At 39.5% G+C, this 20559-nt stretch overlaps 1 protein-coding gene across 3 annotated transcripts in view; it reads left to right on the forward strand.

Moving 5' to 3' along the window:
* The window catches only part of MGAT4D (MGAT4 family member D), a 48166-nt gene that overhangs the window by 9237 nt on the left and 18370 nt on the right, over positions 1-20559 (forward strand). For all 3 annotated transcript variants that reach the window (XM_075501034.1, XM_075501032.1, XM_075501031.1), the window contains 4 exons: positions 10001-10162; positions 14215-14355; positions 16266-16399; positions 18576-18622. In XM_075501034.1, coding sequence (XP_075357149.1) covers positions 10015-10162; positions 14215-14355; positions 16266-16399; positions 18576-18622 — 470 coding nt within the window. In that variant the 5' untranslated portion in view covers positions 10001-10014. The remainder of the gene's footprint in view (positions 1-10000; positions 10163-14214; positions 14356-16265; positions 16400-18575; positions 18623-20559) is intronic.

Below are 20559 nucleotides of genomic sequence, written 5' to 3' on the forward strand. Positions count from 1 at the left end.
TAAATTGGGTATTGGCTCTGTCCCGATTTCTGTGCAAATAAAAATCAATAGCTTAAGCCAGCGACCTTTAAATGCCTTATACTAAGGGGCTAGCTAGCTTGAGAGGTTTGAGTTGAAATGTGTTTGCTGGCAATGACAGCAGTAAATAATTGGCTGTTTGGTACTGCTTCTACCTACTCAGTGCTGCCTGAGTGTTGACTTGCAGTTGTGAGACTTAACTCAAGTACAGGTACTTGAACTGGCATGGCAGGGAAGATGCTCCTGCATCACTCATGCACTTAAAAATTAAAGTTCAGAATCTACCAAAGTCACTAGACTTCAGCTATTGTGGATAATAATATATACATTTTAACTATTGTTACAAAGATGTCTTCATAGTCACTTTTTCCATTGCTTTATAAATATAAGCAGAGGTTTCATTTTAAATAGGCCGATGTTTTTGTGGCCCCCAAAAAGAAAAGGTATAAAAGTAATTATGGAGACAATTGGGCATCACCAGATCTTCAGCAAAGCCTGATACTGTCTGTCTAAACTTGCATGGTGATTCCTTCAACATCCTCTACAGTGCTTGCGAACACAGGCTGCTATTAGCAAGTAATCAGATGGACTGCTGTAGCAATACCTGTTCCACGTCCTGCATGGTTTTGCTGTGAGCCTTTAGTCCCTCCCCAGGCCCCAAGCAAAACCTGTCCGAAGCAAACAGTTTGCATCTGAGGGTAGGAAAGGCTGTTGTCCAGATGATGCAGATGTTCCTACTGTTGTGCAACTGAGTTACAATCCACTTGTTCATTCACCTGACCAAAAGTATTTGCTCTCATATAAATACCCTTCATATAGGTTTGTAGTTATAGAAAGTAATATACAACTTACAATATACGTAGTGATTTTCTCACACGGTTTTAGGTACTGTTTTCCATGCAAACACTAATCAACAAGAAATATCACAGGTATATAAAAATACGAAAGCAAACGTAAGGAGGTAGCAAGTCTTGAAAAACAGTAAAGGAGAAGGCAAGAGTGCATTGTAAGCTCATTATGAACGTACATAAAGTTTCTTCAGAGGAAAGACTATTCCTGAATAAAAAGAAACTTCGGTGTCTTGGCTGAATAACAATGAATTTTTTAGAAGTCACAGCAATGAGGTAAAACAGATCATCTCACATGGCAGCGCTTCTTCATGTTGCTTGTAAGGGTTACAAGATTAGATCTCTTTGAATTGATTTGTAGCAGGTTGCTTCCCTCTTCACCTAAATTTGTGGGATACTTTATCCAAGTAAAGTAAAAATAAGCTTTGACTGGAAGTTAGGAGAAAGTGATGCTAAACTATGATGTCACAAGAACCTAAGCATGTTAATATATACATGTTGAGTCACACATTGTGAAACTTAGATTTCTTTAGTTATTCCTTTGAGGTGGGGTGAAGAAGAGAGAAACCGTTTGTACTTAATTGCATTCACAGAAGTATACTTAAAGGTTATCAAATTGTTTAACATATTACATTTTTCATTATTTCACAAAACTTTTCATCAGAAAAAGGGGTACAAAGGGTTAAAAAGGTATTTCTGATGAAAGTCGTTTTTTTGACATTGATATATAGTAAAGTGCATGCTAGCCCAAACAGCTGATTACACATTTCTTTCCTTTCCAATAATCTTCTGCCCACGCTGTGACGCTTTGCTTTGGCTGGCCGACCCCTGCTCCTGCTGTGCACCCAAGCGCCACTCCCCAGGAGATTCTGTCATTTCTTTGCAGGTTTCCTGTCCAGACCCAACTGCCACACTCTGGCTCAAAGCTTCAGTTAAATAGTGGCAAATTGACAGATTCGATAAGGAGTATTGAATTACACCATCCTCATTTCAGCCAGTACAGCTTATCCACATTTATGAACGTGCAGAAGCCAGTTTTCCTGCCTTCTCTAGGCCCGTTAGGCTGTATTTAACCACCATTTTCCCCAGTTGTCCCAGTTGACTGGTAGGCTACATCTTCCCTCCTTGCCTTCAAGCATACGTTTCCTTCCAGTGGAACTGAGAGCATACAGAGGTTATTGCACAGCCAGGTTTTGCCCCAACATGCAGTCAGGATGTGGCCGAAATGCACAATGTGGTGAGGGAAGAGTTTCTCCAATCTGCTGATCGCTTACTCAATTTCTTTGCGTAGTTCTGCATTTGGGTATTAAAAAAAATACAAAAACCTCAAATGGGACTTAAGACTTAGTATTTACTGATCCCAAATTTTATATCAAAATTCATATCCAAGACTTAACAAAAGCTGTATAGTTTTACTGGCTTCTAAATATGTAATTTACTGAACTAAGAGTCTGCTGCTTCTTGCAATAACTTCAGGTGGAATAGTGGCTGCCTTGTCCTCAAAAGTAGAGGAACCGAGTCATAAATTCTGTAAAGATTCAGGTACGAAATGAGACTACTTACTGTTGGTTTTCATAGAGAAAGGGATAGGGAACTTTTCAGACCTCTCTTTGTTTGCTCTGCAGTGTCTCATCACAACCTGTACTTAAATAAGTGTAAACATATGACCTTCTCACTTTCCTAATGTTGCACGCTGAGTCTTGAGGAACACAGTTTTATCCAGAAATACTTTAGTTAGTGGCTGGGCATTTAATTAAATGTGTGTATAAATGAGTGATTGTTGCTACATCAGGCAGAACGGTAAAAATATTTAAAATACTAACCAGAACGAAGCAATAACCATTGCTTGAAGTGAATGAGTACTTTTTATTTCTCTGATAAAGGCCATATTCAAATCAGAATTTTCCACTGCTATTAAGAACCTATATTGTATTTCTAACATTACTATGTTAAAACCAAAGTATACCAATTATGGGCAAACACCATGCAATATCCATTCAATTTATACATTTTTCCACTTACTTTAATACTATTGCTTTCCTATATGCTGATGTTCTGACTGAATGTTTTAAGATCACTTTTCACTACATTCTAATATAGGAAAAGACTCGGATCTAAAATGAGGATTATTTGCCAACATTTAAGAAAATATTACTAGAACTTAAGTTGTATTTGCTTTGAAACAAGTTTGCTTATCTATTTTCAGTTAGACACAGTATGTAAATGGTTCAGTAAAAAGTGTTCTACGCCAAACCCAATAGCGAGTCCATGTTCATTATGCAATTGAATGCGTTTTTAAAATTCAGTCATTAACTTTGCTCTGCCTTTAACTTGTTTGTCTATTCACTTTAATACTGGAAAGCGATTCTGATTCTCTTCCTAGTGTATCCTCTGTATAGGCACAGAGGAATGCTAACATTCCCCCAAATTGCTGGCACATTGCTTTTCTTTGATGTCAGTGGGTTAATGCAGTGTCCCTCCGCTGGCCTCCACTGTCTGGCAGCTCCTGATGTGGACACTGTCAAAGACAAGTAGATGCACTGGCAGAACATACTGCTGCCTGGTTCCTCTGCTTGCTTAGACGCCTACATAGAGAGCTATAAAAACATGGGGAGAGAGGCCTCGCTGCGTGTTAAGCTTTGGCTTACCAAGCCCGCATGTTTGATACTGCTGCGTCACAGCCAGGCAAAGGTTTCAGCCAGCCGGCTGAGAATTCTGCCTGTCTGAAATTAATGTTTCTCCTCCTACTTGTAGCCTCCGCTATCCACCATAGCAATAGCCCCTGCGGCCCAGTTGCCATCAGAGCATGGACAGGACAGATGAGTGGAAACAATTAGGAGCTTCTTAACCTGCTCACTTAACCTTGCCTTTTCAACTGTGTAAAATAAACCAACCTCAGCACTGACTGACTTCAGAGGCTCCTGAAGATATGCATTAAGACATGCTGTGTCCTATGCTTAACGCGCAACAATCGAAGCTACCCCAGTTCTGACGAACATTAAACATCATAGGCGAATGTACCCTTTGCAGGTGAAGCGGCTTCTGACTTTATGGTAGTTTTTCTTGGCTGTCTCTAACCTGTTGGGAAAGACAAATAATCCTGTGCTGTAATGCTATAAACAAAATATTTAAAGATCATGCACAAATTCAGGGAGGTGTCCTTACCTGGAAAGGTGCTTAAATACCCTTAGACCGTAACACATTGTTGAATTTAAGTGTTTGCGTAAGAACTGGCTGTTCTGAACTAAGACAGAGGCATTGTTTTGGGGGATTTTTTTCCTCCTTAGTCTGAGAGAACAAAACCCAAGCTTGCAAAGCGTGTAACAAGATTTAGAAAGGTCTCTCTATTTTAGATCTGTTACAGGAAGATAACAAACCGCCACAGTTATTAGTGCAATGCATGCCTCAATGGTTTAATATGCTTCGTTAACCTGAACAGCGAGCAGTGGTTTCAAGTGCGGAGTATGACAAGATCTTTTGCAGTTAGTGTGCTTACATAGTTTTCTTTTAAAGAGGGCGTTAACCAAAATTCAGTTTCTAAAAGAAAGTGTCTTTAGGTATGATAAACAGTGTAGCTTGTAATCAAGAAATAGGAACAAGACTCACTGCTAGACCATGGGGTGTTTTCTTCCCTCCTTTCTGCCACTCCCAATTTTCCTTTTATTTTCTTTTTTCTTTGAATGCTAGGAGGAGATAGTGATGAATTGTTCCACAGCTCTTAGATATTGCCAGAAATCAATTGTTACTAAAACTGGAAGCATTTATGATAATAGGAAGTATGCGTGCATGGAGCTAAGAGAAATAATCGGTTGACTTTCAGAATGAGTATTTGCTTTACAGATTAGTATTGTTTCTAAACAGTTTCAGTTTCCGGTGCAGAAAGTTATATATATGTTTCTATTAGGAGATAACACAAGATTGCATTTAAAACCATTTTAAGTATTGTCATCTTAGAATTACAGTAGCCTTAAGTATATATGACAATGTGTAGTAAACAGTCAGAGGAAATGCTGTAGCAGAGCTGAAAATTTGTTGCAAAAGCTTTGAGTACTGTCACTGAGTCTGGCTGGTCGTTGGGGTTTTTTTTTCCCCTGGCTTGTGGCCAGTATAACCCCATTGAAATTTCCTAGTAGGATTTTCTTAGCCCAGCAGTGATTCATCTTCAGCTCACCGAGGGGAAAAGAAGCCTTCGCCTTCATTTACTTTTTGTAGTTTTGCCATAGGTCCTCATCTCACTATTTTCCGGTTTTATCCTGATGTTCCCTGTTGCTGATAGAACCATTGGTAGACCAGGTGTTGCCACGTCAGGCTATCACTGGGGACAGACAGTGTTTCATGATACAGCCAAAGCTCCTTTCTCCTGGCCCTCCTTGCCAGAGTGAGCTATATTTGTGAACACGTCCTGTCTGCTGCTTTCCAAGCAACCTATTGCAAGCAGCTGGTTTAGTTCTGTGTAGATCCTTAGATACCTAAAGAGCAACACTTTCCACACGCACACTAAAATTCATTTAAACTTAATGACCATTTAAATGTTTAGAGTATTTAGCTTCATAATGCTTCTAATTTTATCTTCTTAGCTTGCTACAATTATATCAGCAATGAATACTTATGACAGTACCTTATTGCATGGCAAAATACAAAAAGTTCAGTACTGCTTTCCAAACACAAATTTTTTTCCAAAGGTTTACTAATAGTTAATATTGCTCATTTACATATGCTCTAGTAACACTTAGAACATTTCATGTTCCATTTCAAACTATATATGTTTATAATAACAAACTCATTCTTCACTAAGGGTGGGTAAATACTACATTCCTTTTGTCAAACCCTTGCTTCTCCAGCTGTCAAAATCAAATGAGATAAGCAATTACTAAGAGTCTTGTTCTACTAACCAAACAGAGGCTTCAGTTCTGAAAGACTCAAAAATGTGGTTTCTCTCTTCTGACCTGAAGAAATAGATAAGGCCAATTGCAAATGCCAGCTTCTCTGGGTGCACTCAGTAAGAGCTGAGTATTGACCTTTTATTTGCCAGAGGCTTCTATAATATTTTGGTAGGCTCACCTGTAAGTAAGCGAATAAAACTACAGTTACTTGGTGCTTGCCAAAATGTCAGCCCGGTAGTGACACCAGTAGTTTTGAGTCACACTGACACTGGATAGCTGAAAGAATTGTAAAGAGAGGGACTACAATGTTATTATTCATCTGCAATTTCTTTACTGATTCCTCCTAGAATATAGTTGTACCGAGGGGAATTTTAGTTTGGTTTAGCAAAATCTTACGCTATTACAGCACTGGAAATATCAATGGAACAATACTTTCCAGCATTTAATTGCAAAACACCTCCATTACAAAATGATTGATTCCCTTTTCCGAAGCAGTATGTTGCGTCCTGTGATAATGGACGCATTAATACCTTTATCAATGATCTGGACAAAGGGATCGAGTGCACCCTCAGTAAGTTTGCAGATGACACCAAGTCGTGCGGGAGTGTTGATCTGCTGGAGGGGAGGAAGGCTCTGCACAGGGACCTGGACAGGCTGGATCCATGGGCTGAGGCCAATTGTATGGGGTTCAACAAGGCCAAGTGCAAGGTCCTGCACTTGGGTCACAACAACCCCATGCAACGCTACAGGCTGGGGGAAGAGTGGCTGGAAAGCTGCCTGGCAGAGAAGGACCTGGGGGTGCTGGTTGACAGCCAGCTGAATATGAGCCAGCAGTGTGCCCAGGTGGCCAAGAAAGCTAATGGCATCCTGGCTTGTATCAAAAATAGCGTGGCCAGCAGGACTAGGGAAGTGATTGTGCCTCTGTACTCGGCACTGGTGAGGCCCCACCTCGAATCCTGTGTTCAGTTTTGGGCCCCTCACTACAAGAGAGACGTTGAGGGGCTGGAGCGTGTCCAGAGAAGGGCAACGAAGCTGGTGAAGGGTCTGGAGCACAAGTCTGATGAGGAGCGGCTGAGGGACCTGGGGTTGTTTAGCCTGGAGAAAAGGAGGCTGAGGGGAGACCTTATCGCTCTCTACAACTGCCTGAAAGGAGGTTGTAGAGAGGTGGGGGTCGGTCTCTTCTCCCAGGTAACAAGTGATAGGACAAGAGGAAACGGCCTCAAGTTGCGCCAGGGGAGGTTTAGACTGGATATTGGGAAATTTTACTTCCCTGAAAGGGTTATCAAGCATTGGAACAGGCTGCCCAGGGAAGTGGTTGAGTCGCCATCCCTGGAGGTATTTAAAAGACGTTTGGATGAGGTGCTTAGGGACATGGTGTAGTGGTGGTCTTGGCAGTGTTAGGTTTACGGTTGGACTCGATGATCTTAAAGGTCTTTTCCAACCTATACGATTCTGTGATTCTGTAATGTGTATTTATCCTAAGATTGTGTGCTTGCTCTTTGTTGTTTGCGTCTTCCCAGGAGCACGTGGAACTTTACTGCAGGTTAAATCTCCACTTTTTCTTGGTGCTTGATCCTATCTAACTCCTAATAATGGCAATTGGAATTTAAAGAAAAATGCACATCCATTACTCTATCTTTAGTTTATACCTCCGAATTTGTCTTGGAATTGCAAGATAAATCTCCACCCTGTTTACGTGTATTGATGCTCTATTTGGAATCACTTTCTTGCTATGAAAACAGTATGATTTAATGTCTGTCAGTCACCTAAATCAGCTTAAGCCTTCTGTTTCCATTTTATTCGTATACATTCTAATGCAAAAAGCTAAAGGTTGGATGTCTTGGTTTCAGCTGAGATAGAGTTAATTTTCTTTATAGTGGCTGGTATGGGGCTATGTTTTGGATTTGTGCTGAAAACAGTGTTGATAATACAGAGATGTTGTTGCTTATACTAAATCAAGGACTTCTCAGCTTCCCCTGCTCTGCCAGGTGCACAAGAAGCTGGGAGGGGACACAGCCGGGACAGCTGACCCCAGCTGACCAAAGGGCTATTCCATACCATATGGTGTCATGCTTAGCATATAGAGCTGGGGAAGAAGGAAGGGGGGGACGTTCGGAGTGATGGTGTTTGTCTTCCTGAGTAACCGTTACACATGAGGGAGCCCTGCTTTCCTGGAGATGGCTGAACACCTGCCTGCCCATGGGAAGGAGGGAATGAATTCCTTGGTTTGCTTTGCTTGCGTGCGCAGCTTTTGCTTTCCCTATTAAACTGTCTTCATCTCAACCCTCAAGTTTTCTCACTTTTGCTCTTCCGATTCTCTCCCCCATCCCACTGGGGGGAAGTGAGCAAGCAGCTGCGTGGTGCTTAGTTGCTGGCTGGGGCTAAACCATGACATTGGATTATGGCATTGGTAACAGCATAAGAACAGCATAAACCAAGAAAGTGTATTCCCATATAGTAGTTGATGAAAGGGATCTTCCTTAGGTGCTCCAATAATTTAGCTCATTTGGGGTTCTAGCTCTGTAGCCTGATGCCTCATGACAGATTTGAATTGGAAATCTACTTTAACCGTTCCCCTGCGGTTGTTAAAAGATGCACTCTACATCTGTTTCCTCATTTGACCTTCTATTTATTTATTTATTTATTTATTCTCTGATTATTTTTTAGAGAAGCCTACTTCAGTAAAGTAGAACTTTCTTGTTGCACGCAGCTGAAATAATCCAGTTTTCCCCTCCCTTCAGCAACGCTAAATTTAGATTCATAGCTGCATAGTACAGAATACTCCTAGATATGAATGCCTTTCTTGCAAGTCAAAACATTTTTAAGACTGTCAGGAAATTTTAGGAAGCATTCATTTTATGGGCATTTTACTAAACATACTTTAATGAGACCAATAATAATAATAATAATAATAATAATAATAATAATACAGATCACATGTTTACTTCTTTTTTCTAACTACTTTCTTCCTAGATGTTTTAAACTTCAGGGTCTTTCTATCATACATTTATTGATTAAATTAAGGACTTGTGTTTACTGCAAATAAAAAACCCCGTTTATCTGAAATGCAAATTAATTCCAATTTGAAATACCTCTGCAAATCCTCACAAATTTGTATTACCTGCACATTTTGCTCTTAGTCTCTTTTACAGGCTAGAATCCCTGGGAATTCACTTTTGCTGAGAGACAGTGGTGAGTCCTAGAAAATGAGTCCTGCCAGGGATGGGACTCAGCACAGTCCACAAACAGAATAGGAGAAGTGTCTAAATAGCAGCATTTAACTAAAACCAAAACAAAACCAAAACAATTAAAAAAGCAGCATTATAAAACATTTTTAAATGAAGTAGAAGTCCCATTCTGCCCTCTACTTTCTTTACTTCCTATTGCAAAGTGAGTGACATTGTTGAAGTGTTGCCTTCTATGAATTTTAATAAGCCTAACAATCTTTATTCATGTGGCAGTGAGGCAGTGGAGGCACTGACAGGTATGAGTCTTGTACATCATCTGTGATAACTGAGAAGTTCTGACAGTACTTGTTTCTTAGGAAAGTGGATCTTCTGTAAACGTAACATTGACATTATCTGAGAATACCATGCAGAACAGCAGAGGTGTCTGATAACCATGACTGAGAGTACAGTGTTTCTAATATCAATATGACTGTAGAGTATTTCATCAAAGGTGGGCTATATATTATGAAGATATCCTTCAATCCAGAGGACAGTTTCAGTTGTTATCTAATTAAATATATCCAGGAGTTCAAATAACCATCTTTACTAATAGTTCTTAATATACTCCAGGCACTTTTAAACTGATAGATGAAGACTGAATACCTTAATATCTGTGTTTTAATCTTAATAGTGTTTTATACAAAAGACAAGCCATTATATAATTACACTCTTCAGTGTGACAAGGGTCATCAAGGTTTGTCACTCAGTGAAAAATGTTGACTTTACTGGATAGCACCTTCCCCTGCAACTCATAGTCTTTCACTGACTTTTTCCTTATTATGGATGTCATATTCTTGTTCTTCTCTTCAATTGCAAGCCTTTACCCAGCTGTGCTCCCTAAACTCTACTTCTTAATACTCTTCCAGACTTCTTCATTCTATGAGTAAACTTTGAGCGGCCTCTTTTATTATTGTTTATACACTTCTGGTCATGTCTTCTTCTGGACTGTCTCCTGTTCTTAAACTTTCTCTTTATTCCATCATATAATTCACCTCTTTGAAAAGAAATTATGTTCTCATTGCAGAAAATGACTTAGACATGTACCAAAGCCAGCTTCTGGAACTTCGGCAAAGACTATTGTATGCTGAAAAGGAAAATAAAAAAAGATCGCATGAACTGAGCCGTGCCCTAGATGAAATTAAACGTGTAGTTGCAAAAAGAATGAACTTGACAACAAATCATCCAGGTTTGTATGTATAAAAATGTACTGTGTTAATGGTTCAAAGTTTTGTGTGCTCATGTTTCTTTATGACTGGTGTGGGGAGAAAAATCATTGATTTTATTATATTAGCATTAGGTAGAAGTTTCTACTTTAAAAAAAAGGATGGGGAACTAATCTGTATCCCTTCTTTAAATAGGATCTGTTAGTAACTAAACAAATAAGGAGAGGGAAAAAAGGGGACACAATAGACTGCAGTGGTGTCATAGTGGCAAAGCTGTACTTATTGCTAATCGAGTTTCTTACAGTGCTTATCCCTCTCCTGCTGCCAACTACAGAGCACTGAATAAGCTATTTTTACCAGCTTTTACTGTGCCACTACACCCTGATAAATACTAGGGCTGTGTCTAACCTGGAAGGCAGGTACACCTCCTCAGATGGTCCACAGTCCTGGTCCCCCTCCTGTCCAGGTGGCATGACTTTTGGGGGGGACTTTTTGGCCGTGAGTGCTCTGCCGTCCTGCCAGCGGACCCCAGGCACCGAGGTGTGCATGGTGGGTGCGCAGCCTCATCTCAGCAGGCGGACCACGTACAGCTGGGTGCTTGCCTGAACCCAGGAGTTGAGAAGCCCCATGAGGTCTTGCTGGCTAGATACAGCCTATGAATGTTGCCTCGAGAATTTATTTTTATCTTCCTCCCTGTTCAGACTGGAAGAGCTACTTCTTGGGGAGAGAAGGAAAACTAGAAGGGGCATCTTTGCACTGGAGGCATTCCACAACACACCCCAGCTTCAGAAAGAGTCTGGATGCTACTGAAAACTACTTTTTAAAAATCCTTATTTGCATTCAGTACAGCGGGCTGGTATCAGATTAAAATAGGGAATTAACCAGGACTGTTACAGGGGAAGAAGGACCAAGGTGCATTCCTGCTTTGTGTAGTCAGCTTCGTTTCTTATCCTGTTCTTCCCTGCCTCTTTTTGTCTGTTTATTCAGTATTAATTCAGTGGGACTGTTCAGATGTGTATAAACAAATGCTTGAGTGTTGGCAGGGTTGTGGCCTTACAAGCTTTAGAATAGAGACCACGTTGTCAGCTACCAGTAGCCCCACATACTGTGGACAAAGAGTTATTGCCTAATGCACATAATAGCAGTAGAGGAGAGTGCATGTTCCCCTTTCCTCTGCTCTTCATTCTTATTGGAGCCAGCTGAATATCAAAAAGTATTAAAGCTGTCAATTCACAGGATTCAAAGCAGAAATTTCTTAAAATCACTGAATAGTTTTCCTTTTATTTTTACTTACTCTTCTGCTTCCCATTCCAGCCAAGTTTTATTGTACAACAAAAATGAAAAGGTTTATTGTACGCAATAAAACTGAAGTCCCTTGCCCAACCCTTGATTGGTACTACTTCCAAATAAGAATGGAACCCGTGAAAGATACTACTTCCAAAGAAAAATGGAAAGTCCTTGAAAAGTTACGAAGGTGGTTTAAAAAAAAAAAAGTTTCTATGCAGCAAAATTCCAGTATACTTAATGGCAAAGAAAAGTGGGAGGAGTTGTGGGTCTCTCTTTCATACACAAATGTCTGGACATACATATATATGTTTGGTTTGTTGTTTGGGGGGTTTTTTAAACTGTTTTCTGTAGAGTGGGGAATCTCTGTCGAGTCCTAATTTTCAGTGGAAGTATCTTTTGGAAGTTGAAAAAATTCAAACAAATATTGCCCATTCAGTAAGCCTCTGTCTTCATTGATCTAAGCTGCATGAATAAAGCTGATGATGGTCATTTGTAAGACTTGTTTTCATAGAATCACAGAATGGTTTGGGTTGGAAGGGACCTTAAAGATCATCCAGTTCCAACTCCCCTGCCATGGGCAGGGACACCTTCCACTAGACCACGTTGCTCAAAGCCCCATCCAACCTGACCTTGAACACTTCCAGGGATGGGGCATCCACAACTTCTTTGGGCAACATGTTCCAGGGCCTTGCCACCCTCACAGTGGAGAATTTCTTTCTTACATCTAATCTAAGTCTACCCTATTTCAGTTTAGAGCCGTTACCCCTTGTCCTATCACTGCATGCCCTTGTAGAAAGTCCCTCTCCAGCTTTCTTATAGGCCCCTTCAGGTACTGGAAGGCTGCTGTAAGGTCTCCCCGCAGCCTTCTCTTCTCCAGGCTGAACAGCCCCAACTCTCTCAGCCTGTCTTCATAGGAGAGGTGCTCCAGCCCTCGGATCATTTTTGTGGCCCTCCTCTGGACTCGCTCCAACAGGTCCACGTCCTTCTTATGTTGGGGGCCCCAGAGCCGAACGCAGTACTCCAGGTGGGGTCTCACGAGAGCGGAGTAGAGGGGCAGAATCCAGAATCACTTCCCTTGACCTGCTGGCCACGCTTCTTTTGATGCGGCCCAGGTTATGATTGGCTTTCTGGGCTGCAAGCGCACATTTCCGGGTCATGTTGAGCTTCTCATCAACCAACACCCCCAAGTCCTTCTCCTCAGGGCTGCTCTCAATCCATTCTCCGCCCAGCCCATATTTGTGCTTGGGATTGCCCCAACCCGTGTGCAGGACCTTGCACTTGGGTTTTAAGTAACTTAGGTGAAGGGTGGTAAATTTGGGGAGTTATCTTAGATGCATTTCTTAGGAAAAATAACTTTCCACCTAAGTCAGTAAACCTTCTGTTGCATTTCTGACTGTGAAACTGTGAGCTTGCAAGTTTTCTGCAGCTTGGAAGGCTGTTAACTTGATTTTGTTGGCTAAAACTAATCAAGGTGGTGTTGTGGTATCACAAAGTGCCCTAGCACCAGCCTGTTTGCACAACTGATAAAGTGTCTGGAGGAGGCACCCACTGAAGTATGAATTACCTTAGATAAATTCATAGGAGCTTTATTCTTCTTTCAGGACAAAAAGACATACACATTGTAGGTAGCTAGTAGGGTATAGAAAAATTCAGCAACAGAGAATGACGGACAAAATTCTAGTATGAGAGCCATATGCTGCCTGTGTCAGGAAAGCAAGATTTAAGCCTTTAGACAACTGGTAAATAAAGTCTGGAGTGATCTTCAGTGTTGTTTCCAAGCAGTTTTCTTAAATATTAGAAAGACTATTTGCTATTCTTCATAAACATAGCCTTCATTTTAATCCATTCAAATACCTTTTTTAAAATTGCATGGTGCATATCATCTCTGCCCCCATGGGTATCTTACATTAAGCACAATTTTTTTTGCAAGCTTATAATTCATTTTATAATGGTTTTAGAATTAAGTTGTTCAAGTTTTTATTAAGTGTATTTTAAAAATTTTTTACCACCACTGGAACATTCAGGAATGTTTATATGAAGGAAGATAAATTAGTAAATTAATGGTATCTGGTTTTTACATGGCTTATTTAAAAAAAATGGGACTCTTTTTACAAGGTCACACGAGTTATTTCAACAGGAATAAATATTCTAATTATTTTAATCTTTATTTTAAACTAGTAAAGAAAAAATAAATATTCCCTACTTTTCTCTTAACTACTACAGTCTTTTGTTTCTCAAATAGTTTCTAAAGGCCTGGATCTAGTTGTCCTTTTTGCCATAGGACTTTTTATAACCTGAGAACTTCAGTTTGAGCCCCTGAAAACCACCACGTGTTACATTTTGGGGAAAGCATTTAAGTTAGTTAAGTAATTAAGAAAGTTATTAATCAGAATCTGTTTCTTTTCATTTATAAAGTTGCTTGCAAACTGTACAAAATATAAAACAGTTTTTTTCCTGCTGCTTTTAAAATAACTGCTTATTACGTTTTAAGATGGCTCAGTCCTGCAACTGTTTAGGCACAAGGAAATGCAGGTGGAGTTCCCAGGATGTTCAGGCTTGGAGTTTGCACTATCGCCTGCATCGGGGGGGCTGTACTGGGGAATTCTCAGTTTCTTATCGCAGGAGGGTAATATATATGACATATAATCACTTCTGAAGAACAGTTCTGATAGAATAACCTTGTGTGTGGTAATCTGCTAGTATTCAGTTGAGGAAAACAGTTGAAATAATAGGCTTCACTGCTGGCTTTTTATTTTACGTGTATATGTGGGTTTGTTGTTTCTTTAAGGTGATATGAAGTGGAAAGTGTTAAACCTCACCAGAAAACTCCCCGTGCATCTTACAAACATGTACTACTATCTACCTCACCTTCAAGAATACGAAGATGCCATTTTCCCAAATGTTATTTTTGGGCAACAGAGAACTGGAGGTAGGAAATAAAGTTTGGTTTATATTTTCTATATGTTTACATTTTATATTAAGTTCTAGCAATGAAGCATACTCAACGTTCAGAGGAGGTTTTCTCCCTAAACTTTATAATGTTGCCAAACTGAATAAATTTTAACGGGGATGGCAAAAGCACTTTTACCACTCCCATCCCAATTTCAAGTCTTCCCCAAAGTATTCTGATAAACCTTTTCAAGTACCAACAAAAAATAGTCATAACTGAAAAGCAATATTATTTTTATTCTTAGTCATGGATTCATGTGACAAAGATGCATTAGGTGACATTTTTTTCCCACAGAATTAGTATGAGTAAGGAAGTCAGGGAGAATTTGCAATTCCCACACTTTGCTAAAGTTAGAAGCAAACGGAAAGGTGATGTGATCATTTGAAGGATATGAATAAATCTTCAGTGTAACTTTTTCATCCACATGAGAAATCAGCTGACACCTGCACAAATCATAATGAATTCCAGTGAACTCTAATACAAATGATTAAATTACATCTTCTTCTAATTGTCATGTGATAGGTAAAAAGAACATTCAAAAGCAATAAGCAAACAAGGAACTAGTCAACTATTTTGCTGAGGTTTGTATTTTGTTGAAATTTCAACTTTTCTTTAGGGTGATTTTATATAAAGAAACATTGGCAGCACTTTTGATTTAACTAAAAAAATAAGTTGGCCGTGCCCATGACACGGGCTAGTGGTTCTACTGGAGTAGTGCTGTGGTTCTCATTGGAGTAAGATCTCTGAGCCCATAGACCAGTGTGAGTATGCAAAAGACCACAGGTAGTCAGCAAAATGATTTGCAAAAAAACCTCAGAAAACCAGATACATTCACAAGCAAGCAAGCAAAAAAAAAAGGGGGGGGGGGGAAGTAATCAGTAATAAGTAATAAAAGAATGCTGCATTTGCTGCATGTTTAATTTTAATTTATTTGTACATGAAAATCACAATAGCAAGACCACACTTTAAGGTTGACCTTCAGTGTGTAAAACCACACAAACCCCCAGTGGTTTAGCAGGTTATGTGCTGGGAAGGAACGTTGGAACTTTGGCATTTTTGAGCTGATGCTGGTGCAAATGATGAAGTCTGGAGGAAGTCACTAACTGCACCTAGTCCTTTCCTTCAAAATCTGCTGCTTCCTTACCAGCCTCACAAGGTTTTGGTGAATAGGAATCTTCTGCAAGGACTAAGAATTCTACAGGTTTACTTGAGCCATATTAGGTCACTGACTTCAGTAATGCCCTCACCAATGAAAAAAAGAGAGGTCCTGTTTACAGTCTAATGATGTAATATAGCACAGCTTTGCTACTAGTGGAGTCTTTGCCAGAGACAATTTCAGTTCCTTTCTTCATAATAATAATGTCTAAGTGCCTTTCTTCTTATTATTGATTATGTCAAAGCCATGGATTCATATCACTTAAACTGCTGAGAAAGATTTTTGAGATTTTGATTTTTGGATTCCTTTCTGAGATACACAGCGCTTACCTCCTGTGACAACTTGCTCAGTAAACCAGTGTTGGTTTAACTCTTACTACTCAGATCTCCAACTCCATCCCAAGAGCTAGCACTTATTTTGCAATACCAGCTTTTGAAACTCAATAGCAGATACCTATGTGTTTGCCAGAGGTAGTAATATCTCCAAGTTCTCAAATGTTGACAGTCTACACAGTGTAGACCTGGTGCTTATAACACAGACACAGGTGTCTCTAACCTAAACTTAGCTGGAGGTGTCTCTCCTTCCAGGTAGTAAAGCAAATGCTGTCACAGTGCTATAGGAATATTAACTGTCACCAAGTCTCAGGGTCACATCAAATCAAAATTAAAATGTAATTTCAGTTTCCTTTTACCTGACTTAAAGTTACGTGGCTTGTGGACTTCTTTCTTTGCAGTCTCACTGGTGATAGGTATTCCTACTGTGAAAAGGGAAAAACAACATTATCTGATTAATACGCTGCATTCCCTAACGTACGAACTTTCTGAAGAGCAAAAGAACGACTGCGTAATAATCATCTTTGTAGCAGAGGTAAGCTTGCATGGAAAGGTGCACTATGCTGATCGAAAGACAATATGGAGATTTATGTCTTAGTGTAATAGTGTAGGAGGGGCTGCAAAATACTGTTAGGCCTTTGGGAGGGGTTTCTTCAGGGCTGGAGAAGATAGTGAGCAGTGAGTGCCTCAGTGTTCATATGTGGAAAAAAACCTGTAACTCAGATGATCAAAGGGTAAAAAGTCATATTACATTTACAAACACAGTTGTTGCAGTCAGATTTTTCAAATAAAACCATACGAACTCATTATATCTCTGAAAGTGAAGTATTCTACTTCAGGAATGACATGTAAATCCTCCACAGAAAAGTTCCATAGAACCTGAAAAAACTAAACTTACTCAGTCTAACAAAAGTTCCGATTATTTATCTGCCACTTTGATATCGTATATCTTGCAAAGTACCTTGACATGCTGGAGCCTTGCCTTCTGCATGTGTATTGGCATTTCTTGTGAAAAAGAAAACTGTTCAGAGACTTGAACGGTTCCATGTTTGGGAGAGTAAACAGTGCTCAAGGTAAAATATTAGGGATAAATGAGTTTTTTCTCATTCCAAAATGTCTTGATCACATTGGAAAAAAGCTACAGAAGGGAATTAGCTAGTGATAGTCACTTGCAGGTAAAAAGACTGCAATTATTCAGACTCTATATTTATTCTTCATATTTCTTTGTCCTTCCATAAACAACATTAAATTTCATACATGTATTCATTAACAGTTAAAGTTTGCTTTTTTAGTTCAGTCATCACTTAGAGCAGCTTTTGGAACTGTAAGACTGGCAAACAGAACATAGCTCACTTTATTAAGTTAGGTCATGGCTTCCACTCTTCCTTTTGGATCACAATGATAAGTAGATAGGCCCAATTTTACTGGCTGTAGTTCCTCTCCAGCATAATTTTCAGGAGCTGATCTTATTTTATAGTTGCTATTTCCCAATGAAGAGCCCTGGCAATGATGAGCTTTGCCTAGCTGCCATTCAGATAAACCTTCTATTACAGGGCTTCAGAGAGTTGTTTGAGTTTTTAAGGGTTAACTTCTGAATAGTACAGTTTTCCACTGTGGACAGTCCTAGCGTGGCACTACAAACAGTAGCTTTGGTTGTAGTAATAGTCCATTTGAGCCAATTTAGGATTAAACTGCCATTGTAAGAATCAGTCTCTCCCCTTTCTCCTGTCCCCAAAGTCACATTCTTGCAGCTTCCATTTTTCAGCCATGCAGTAAATTAGAGCAGGCTGATCGTGCTGATATGAGAGGCGATAAGAACCTTTAATTATGAGAGGGGGGAGGTGTGTTCACTGATCATGAATCCACACCTTCCTTTTTCCCAGAAGGGTTCAGAAGATTAAGTTAAATGTTTACATCATGGATTAAGTCAAAGTAACTTACTGACTGAAAGTGAGTTTCAAAGTTGTTGGTATTTTTTTCTCATCACAGTTCTTTACTTAGGACATTGCATCCTTTTACTTATTACAAATTTAATATATGGCTGGTAATGATTATTTGTGTCTTTAAAAAAAATCTGAACTGCTAAGACTCCTAATAATTGTATTGCTTTCGAAATCCATAAAACTTTGCACTGTTTAATATAGTTAACAGGTGTGTTTTCCACACTAAAACTGTTATTTTTATGAAAGAGCAGCAATGAATAAGTATGTCCTCAAAATTTCCAGACTAAGAGCCATAAGTTTGTTATATTAGGCAGAAACTCTAAATAAAAATTTTTAAGTATCACTAGCTTTAGAAAATTTTGCTTAGGTGACTTTTCTCAACAGCCTCAAGCGTCTTTTGTGATTTTTGGAAATGGCACTTTTTACTGACAGTTATATGACTGTGCTTTTCTAGCATAAGCGAAAGCTGTAGAATGGAATTTTATGCAGAAAATGGCTTGGCCTCCTGCAGAAGCAGTGAAAAAACAAAATGCAGAAACCATAGCTGGAGATAGTTCAGTTCTACTTTCAATTACGTTGAAAGCTCAGTTGGCTTGAAAACCCCATACTTGTCCTTTAGTAGAAATGCTGCTATAACATACTGCTTTTGTTTGGAATGAAAAGAATTAGAGAATAAAAATGAAGTTTTTGCATGTAAATATTCCCTACAAAATTTTGCTTAATACAAAAATGGGTGACTTGAAATGAACCCCCCCTTCTTTTCTTTAGGTGAATGCAGAATATGTTAACAGCGTTGCAGAAGATGTTAAAACCAGGTAAGTCCCATAGAGTGTAACACTGATCAGTAAACACATTTTGAGCTTTTATGGAGAGAATTAGAGTATTTCAGCAACAAATTACAATTCTACCATAATGAAATGGAACTGCTAAGAAATGAGGCAAACATGCACTCTTAATATGTGTATCGTAACACACTGTGAAATTCAGAACAGAAGGATGTATATCGGTTTATTTTCCTTTTCTTATTTCATAAATATGCTTTAACTAATCAGGCAAGGTCTCGGCTTAAGCTTCTGATAAATATTTACTTGAACATCAGTCTTTTCCCCATGAAATTAATGATGCAATTCAAGGCACCTGAGGCTACATGTGTTAGGTCCCCACTGACTTCACGGCCCTGCAATGTGTTCTGATGGCTGTCGTGTTTTCTAGGTGTTTTTGTTTCCTCATTTGCCTCTTTTTCATGAAGGCAATGGATTTTGGACAGCAATCTGATTCTATTTATAATGTTAAATACGATTATATGATGGGTCACATGAGATGGATATTCTTTGCCGTGCCAAATTAATATAAGAGTTATCAAATGAAGGCTCGAGTCCCACTGCAGTTTTGCATGCTCTTATCATTCTATCCCATAGACATTTACGGCATCATGTGCATGTGTAAAACCTTAGAGCAGTTTGAGAAGAACAACTACTAAATTAAAATGTTTGGGCAAAAAAAATACATTCATTGGTAGATTGATTTCGTCTTACAAAACCTGCTTTTTAAGAAACGGTACAGTGTAGCTAACAGTCACAAATCAGGTAAGGCTAAAGGCCCTGAAGTGCAGCTGACTGAAGGAAGCAAGAGGTGAAATCTTCATTGTGCTGCAGTACTGGTGTTGCTGGTTTCTTTGGTGCACAAGCTCATTCATGCATTAGTTACTGTGACAGAACCCCACTTTGGCCAGTATTTGAAGTGGAACAGCCTTTCCCCTCTCTCCTCCTTTAAAATTCCTACAAGAGACCTCTCAATCTTCATATAAACTTTTTTTAGAATATTAACAAAAACAGCCAAAAAAAAGTTGAACACGATCCCCAGAGAGGTAGCCCTTTTCCTTCACTTGTGAGGCTTTGCTGCACGTCCCGCTCTACTCAAGGGTTTCCCAGACTGTTTTTAGGGTGCAGGTTTCCCCCAGAAGACTCCCCAGGCTGAGCCTGCTAGTTGAGTAATAGCAAGAGCTGCCTGCCTCCAGAGGGTTTAGCTCAGCGGGGAGTACTGCGGCTAGGACAAGGTGAAGATCGAGGCAGTCCTCCTCAGTACCGTTGAGCACCACAAGGTACAATACGTACAGCAACTTAAGCACTTAGATAATTTTTATGATTTCGTTACGGTTTTTGAAAATATTACTGCAGAGTAGATACTTTGTCAGTGTTACGTGGTAAGATTGAGATTCTTTTTCATAAGCATGCTTGTACTGCGATGTGCTTAATTTTTAATGTTAACTTTTTTCCATTAATCATAGGAAATGGGGAACTCAGTTCTGAAAACTCCTTATTTCAGGGATCCTATACCTGTTAAAAACTGAAGGGGTTTTTTTTATATATATATTCTGGAGGAAGGGGGAGATTTGACTTCCAGGTTTGGCTCCCAAAGTTGATTACACATTTTTTCAATGACGTTTTAAATGGAAAATTTAATCCTTGGAGCAGAGACTAGACCCAGACTCCCCATACCAACCCCCCACTCCAGGACAGTGTCATTTTGGCTAGAATGGAGAATTAGAGTTAGAGCAAGTACAAGGAAGCTAGGAGCTCTCATGCAAGGGGGACCAGTTGTGTGTAGTTCTAGACAGTGGATTTGGTTGTGAATTACTGCTGCAGTTTGGCAACCATCTCAGGATTACAAGTAAGCATCTACAGATGCAGGAGGGGCAGGATTTCTGAGACACACTTCTCCAGTGTTTTCTGTGACTTTGATGAGTTACAGT

This window comes from Mycteria americana, chromosome 4, assembly GCF_035582795.1.
Source record: "Mycteria americana isolate JAX WOST 10 ecotype Jacksonville Zoo and Gardens chromosome 4, USCA_MyAme_1.0, whole genome shotgun sequence".
Taxonomy (NCBI): domain Eukaryota; kingdom Metazoa; phylum Chordata; class Aves; order Ciconiiformes; family Ciconiidae; genus Mycteria; species Mycteria americana.